This window comes from Mus pahari, chromosome 10, assembly GCF_900095145.1.
Source record: "Mus pahari chromosome 10, PAHARI_EIJ_v1.1, whole genome shotgun sequence".
Taxonomy (NCBI): Eukaryota; Metazoa; Chordata; class Mammalia; order Rodentia; family Muridae; genus Mus; species Mus pahari.
The window spans coordinates 75,105,055-75,111,600 of NC_034599.1; the positions used below are offsets into that span (position 1 = coordinate 75,105,055).

The window sequence follows — 6,546 nt, forward strand, 5'->3', positions numbered from 1 at the left end:
TTTTTTTTTTTTTTTTTTTTTGGCTCAAGTAGTCAAACATGAAGGAAACTTGGATACAAATTTTGCCCAGAGTTTTTTTAATCTCCACTGTAAGTCACATATTTGGCAATAACATATAGGATCACAGATCCTTAATGTCTTACACACGTAACTATTTATGCCTTCATTTCCTAGACACCTTAAAACCAGATTTCAATGAAAAGGTTGACTATCCCAACCTTTTAATGTTCTCCTTAAAGACAAAAAGCAAATCTAACATTACTGATTTTTAACAACTTTTAAAAATGGAGTATTCGTGATTAGGCTTATCCTGAGGACAGAGTCAAACTTTCTCCTGTGGGTTTTGAAAAGAAAAAGTGTGATTTTCCCCAAGTAAGCCTATTTGTTGCCTGCTTTAGTTTAGACTCACTTGAAGGATTGCTATACGGACAGACACGGCCCTAGAACTTTCACTTGCACTACTTCCAAACCAACCAAACGCCTAGGCTGATGGCTTTGTGCACTGGAGGTGAACAGCACAGGATGCTGTCCAGGGCAGGCGACTCTAATTGTGTGTAGGTAAGAAATGCATTGGATCTTGTCACAATCCCCTTGAATATTAATTTCAATCTTAGATTCTATTTCCTGAGATTGTATTTGATGAGTCGGTTCCATGGACCTACTGCGATCGATACTAGTGATGAGGATTGTCATTAAATGTTTTATAACCACAAAGAAGATGCATTATCTCTCCTATTTTGTTATTATGAATTGCATTTAAAATTATGTAATAACATGAAAGTTATTAGACTATCATTTCTGATAATCATCGATGCCATCAAATCATCAATCATCAAGTATTTTTTTCAATACTAAAATTAGACAGTATGAGTTTTTTTTAATCGTTATATGACTTTGCAGTTCCTATATAAATGTCTTACAACGCATTCATTTACATTTTCTCCTGAGATAGGGTCTCCCTAAGTTACTCTGGCTGGTCTCAAAGTTTTGATTCCTCCGCCTCAGTCTTCGGAGGTGCTAGGATTACAGGTGCATACTACTAAGCGTGGATTTAGAAAAGAAAATTTAAAACTAAACATTTAAATAACTTACCTTTGATTCCTTGAACTTGGAGAAAAATCCAAAAAACAAAGACAGCATGCTTAATTTGCAAATTCATTCTGGTTCTGTGTACTGGTAATTCTGAAAAAATCATAGAACAATACCAAGTCACATTTAAAGAAATAAAATGACTGAAATATGAAAAATAATCAAACCTAGGTGCTGGCTGAGTACAGATGACCTCCCTGGTTTACCCTATGAAGGTGTTAATTCGGGAGGATCCGGAAGCAGGTCTGTTTCTGGAATAATCTGCTTATCTTCCCCTTGGGAGTAATCTCTGTTTAGGGGCCAGCTGGAGTAACCCTCATCTTATTAACCTCTGGAGGAACATTTGTCAGCCTGCTCCAGGACACTGAAAGCTAGTGTTCTCAGACTCCCATCTCACTTACAGGTTACAGTGACACAGAGCGCTGGTGCAAGTCCTTCCACAGGCCTGAGAGGTTGGCAGATGAGGTCTGAAAAGGACCTGTCTTAGGAACACCCACTGAGGGCTTCCTTGCTATTCCTGGAGAGAAAGGAATACACCATTCTCCACAGGTAGCAGAGCTCTCTCTCTCTCTCCATTCTCTCCTAGAACTGCTTTCTAGAGGGTTTTCTATCTGGTGTTTTCTATCAGGTGATATTTTATTTAATTTTAAATCAGTTAAGCACTGAATTAAAGGAATCAACACATTCCTGGAAGGTCTGTGAGGAGTGACCACCTGCCTCACACTGATTCCATTTAAAGAACAACTACCTTAAGAAATATTTATTTTCCTCCGGGCATGGTGGCGCACGCCTTTAATCCCCAGCAGAAGCAGGCAAATTTCTGAGTTCGAGGCCAGACTGGGCTACAAAGTGAGTTCCAGGACAGCCAGGGCTATACAGAGAAACCCTGTCTCGAAAAAAAACCAAAAAAAAAAAAAAAAAATTATTTTCAGGTATACATGTGAGGCAGGGTGTATGTGCAGATGGGTGCAAGTGCCTGTGGGATTTAGAAGAGAATGTCAGATTCCCGAAACTGGAATGGGTGCTCGTTGTAATGGGTGCTGCCTGATATGGGTGCTGGGAACAGAACTGTGTCCTCTGAAAGAGCAGCAAGCACCATTAACCATTGAGCCATCTCCGTAGTCCGAAAAACAGTCTTTCAACCAATTCTTCTAGTGTGGCCCTTCATGCTTCTTTCTCACCCCTCCTCCCAGTCCCAGGATTGAGCTCAGGGCTTCTATCATGCCAGACAAGTGCTCTTCTGCTGAGCTTCAGCCCCGCCCTCCGATTTGTACTTTGAAATAGTCTAATTCTATAACTAATCTGGAGTTTTCACTCAAGGGTGTTATTAAATTACAGATATTGAGAATCTGTCCTCTTCTGCCCAAAACCTTTCTGCTTGGGAAGGCATGCCTCAGTAGTGTGTTCTTAGTTTATTAAACATTTAGGTTTATGCTATTGTCACTATATGCATGGTTGCACCTTGAAGCTGCAGGGAGTGATACATATGATTCTCTTATATTAGACATGTTCACGGATTATTTCTGTTCCAAAGTGCAGCATTATAAGGTAAACACTGTTATTAATATGTCTACAGAGGTAGGGTTTGGGCTCAAAGAATCTGGTCAAAAAGCTTATAGTTAAAAATGTTATAAAGTGGTATATGATAATTGTATTTATGGGACACAGGGCAGTATTTTAACATTTGCTTACAATGTAATAATCATATCAGGATAATTGACATTAATCACCTTGGACATTTTATCATCTCTTTGTTTTGGAAGGAATCAAAATGGTCTCTTTAGAAATTATGTATTTAATTATTGTCTGCTAGTTACCCTACTGGAGTATAGGACATTAGCTTATTTGTACTCTGGATTCCCAACCATCTCTCTTAGAAATCTCCTACTGCTGTCTCTATAACTAGTCTACTAGCAGCTTTTATGATCATTTTTTATTTTTTGCTTCTGCAGGCAGGTGATAACACAGTATTTGCCTTTCTGCCTGACTTGTTTCACTAACTTAATGTCTGTCAAGCGCAGCCATGTTTCTTCAGATGATAGGATTTCACCTGTTTTAATATAAAGGGTGTATGCCCTAATCTTTACCCATACTGTTTTTTTTTGATTTTTTATTAGATATTTTCTTTATTTACATTTCAAATGCTATACCGAAAGTTCCCTATACCCTCCCCCACCCCTGCTCCCCTACCCACCCACTCCCACTTCTTGGCCCTGGCATTCCCTTATGCTGGGTCATATAAAGTTTGCAAGACCAAGGGGCCTCTCTTCCCAATGATGGCCGACTAGGCCATCTTCTGCTACATATACAGCTAGAGACACGAGCTCAGGGGGTACTGGTTAGTTCATATTGTTGTTCCACTTACAGGGTTGCATCCCCCTTCAGCTCCCTGGGTACTTTCTCTAGCTCCTCCATTGGGGGCCCTGTGTTTCATCCAATAGCTGACTGTGAGCATCCACTTCTGTGTTTGCCAGGCACTGGCATAGCCTCACAAGAGGCCACTATATCAGGGTCCCTTCAGCAGAATCTTGCTGGCATGTGCAATAGTATCTGGGTTTGGTGGCTGATGATGGGATGCATCCCCGGATGGGATAGTCTCTGGATAGTCTATCCTTTCATCTTAGCTCTAAATTTTGTCTCTGTACCTATATCCTTTCATGGGTATTGGGCAAATGGATGTATCTGGAGGATATCATCCTTAGTGAGGTAACCCAATCACAAAAGAACTCACTAGATATGCACTCACTGATAAGCAGATATTAGCCAAGAAACTTAGAATACCCAAGATACATTTTGCAAAACACAAGAAAACCAAGAAGGAAGACCATCGTGTGGATACTTCATTCCTCCTTAGAATAAGGAACAACATACCCACACTGTTATGTAGTGTTCTCTCTCTCTCTCTCTCTCTCTCTCTCTCTCTCTCACACACACACACACACACACACACACACTCATTTTCTGGAGAGTTATTTCAGTGGTTAAGAGCACATCCAGTTTTTTTTCAAGGTATCCAAATTTGATGCGCTGTACTAAAGTTGGGTAAACAACTGTCTATGACTCTAACTCCATGGAAAGCAATGTCTCTGACCTCTAAGGGCACCCACACCCATGAATAAATGCAAGTGCACGTGCACACACATGCACACATTTAAAAATAAGTAATTTTTAAGTTATGTGTTTTATTTACAAAAAGAATAAATTATCTTCCATGTACTTAAGATATGCAAAATTACCCACACATAGCCCAGTGATTCAGATAACTGTCTTGCCTGGCTTTCCAAGGCCCTGTGATCTGAATGTCTAATGTTTTATCATTGTTCCTAGTTGTTCATATCTGAGGTCCGCCATGGGTGCTCATCCTGAGATGCCTTTCTGCCTCTCTCCTGTGTTGGGTCCCTTGTCTTCTGTATTTGTATAACTTTGGTTGTTGTTAATTTAAACCCTTCCTTAAGATCATAGTCCTTTGGAACTGGAAGCTCATTCAGGAGAAATTTAATATTTTGCACACTTAAATCATTCCTACCTTCCCTTGAATTCAAAGTGTGAATTGTTATAAAGCTCTGGGTTGGAGATAGCTTTCATTTAGAATGTTTAAGACATCTATTGTAGTCATTCTCAAATGCTCTTACTATTGCCTCCTGTCTCCTGGTCTCCTGTGACCCCATACTTAATACAAATCCCTTCCACATACTTTTCTTGCAAGTATCCAGTAATAGAGCATAGTGGGTGTTTAGCTCTCTCTAACTTCAAATTATTTTGGTGCTCTTTAAAGGAAACTACTATCCAGTCTGTGAAGAATGATGCGTAAGGCAGTGTTTCTGGAAAGGAGGTAAGAACAGGGATAGAAAGGAAGTTCGCTGTTCAAAACCCACATCTAGGAAAAAAATTAAACAGGGCACAAAACAGAAGCACTTCTGCCTATACAAATGTCTCTAACGTGTATTCATGGGCTGGAGACCTGGTAGGAGCTAATGAAACTTGTCTTTCTTTACTGAAGAGCTCTGTTATGCTCCTGTTTCCTATTCTGTTGTAAAACATTGTATTCTATCTTTATTTTTTTTAATTTTGGAAAAACAGTTAATACTTTAAAATTATGAAATCAATTTCCACAAAATGGGCTTCTTAATGAAACACATTACCCGAAGGAAAATATGGTGTAGGTTGATTTTTCTGTGCATATTTCTTAGGTCAGTCACATGTCATGGATATGAATATACAGATGGTTATTTTGAAATGAAAGATGTTTAGAAATTTCTCATGATTTCAGTACTTCCAGATTTTTTTTTTCTCCATTTTAAAATTAAGAATTTAGTAAGTAGTGTTGGCAGATGCCACTTAGGAAGCAAGCAAGAGTGATAAACACCCATAATCCTCGAAACAATGCTTTTGGATGTATCAGTTCCTCCTCTAAATGCTGTGGATTTAATTATGGGTCACAGCAATTAATCCAGAGGTGATTGTTCAAGATGGCAGGCTGTCAACTGTAATTACATATTCTTAAAGATGTAAGTGAATTCTCCGTAATTTCACTGGTGCATTTAAACTGTACAAGGTAAGGTGGAAAGGCCAAATGTATCCTTCATCAGCAATCAGTAGACACATGTGAGGTGTGATTACCACCATGAATCAGTAAAGCATCTTAAAAGAGTGATTTGTTAACCAAAATATATAGGATTCTTGAGTTGCTACTAAAGGGTTAAAAACCCTATTTGGGTAACTATGTATGTGGGCTGCCCTGTTTGGAATGTCAGCAGGGAGCTTCTAGTTCCTGAGTGCCCCACCTGAATCCATCCATTCAAGCTATCAGATGAGGAATTAAATCGGAAGAGATATTTCAAGTATGAAGAGAGGAAAGGTGAAAGATAGGCTCTTAAAACTCTGACTGTATTAGGGCAGGAGTAGGGAAGGTGACTGTAGGTCTCTAATAAGGCAGCTTTGGTGGTGCTGACGCTCTGATGTGCTGATGACCTGAGTCCATCATCTTCTTCCACCCTTTACATTCTCAGAAAAGCGTTGTTTACCCGGTGTGGGACTGCTTAATGATCCTTCTCTTTGTGGAGGCAAAAAGGCTACTCTTCCTTCCGAGGCTGTAAATATTAAGGCTTTCCCCCATTTTGCTGCCCATTCCTTTTCAAGCCTTTGGTAAGACATATCATGACTTGAGTATAAAGAGAGCTATTTTCTCTGGGTAAAACAGCACTAAGCATTAAAAAGATGGGCAAACAAGTTTAAAAAGAGTGCTAAGGGGATCAATAAGATGTTCTCAGGTTACCTACGATGCCTTCCATATGTGACTCAAAAGGTCATGATAAATAATGCATATTCTAAGCACCATGGGTTTTTTTTTCTTCAAATTTTTATTAGGTATTTACTGCATTTACATTTTAAATGCTATCCCCAAGGTCCCCTATACCCACCCCCCTGCTCCCCTACCCACCCTCTCCCACTTCTTGG

General features: G+C 39.4%; 1 protein-coding gene across 1 annotated transcript in view; it reads right to left on the minus strand.

Moving 5' to 3' along the window:
• The window catches only part of Impg1 (interphotoreceptor matrix proteoglycan 1), a 125,626-nt gene extending 124,274 nt beyond the window's left edge, over nt 1-1,352 (minus strand). The window contains exon 1 of the mRNA XM_021207592.1: nt 1,093-1,352. Within this exon, the coding sequence (XP_021063251.1) occupies nt 1,093-1,195 (103 nt within the window). The 5' untranslated portion in view covers nt 1,196-1,352. The remainder of the gene's footprint in view (nt 1-1,092) is intronic.
• Nucleotides 1,353-6,546: the final 5,194 nt, after the last annotated feature.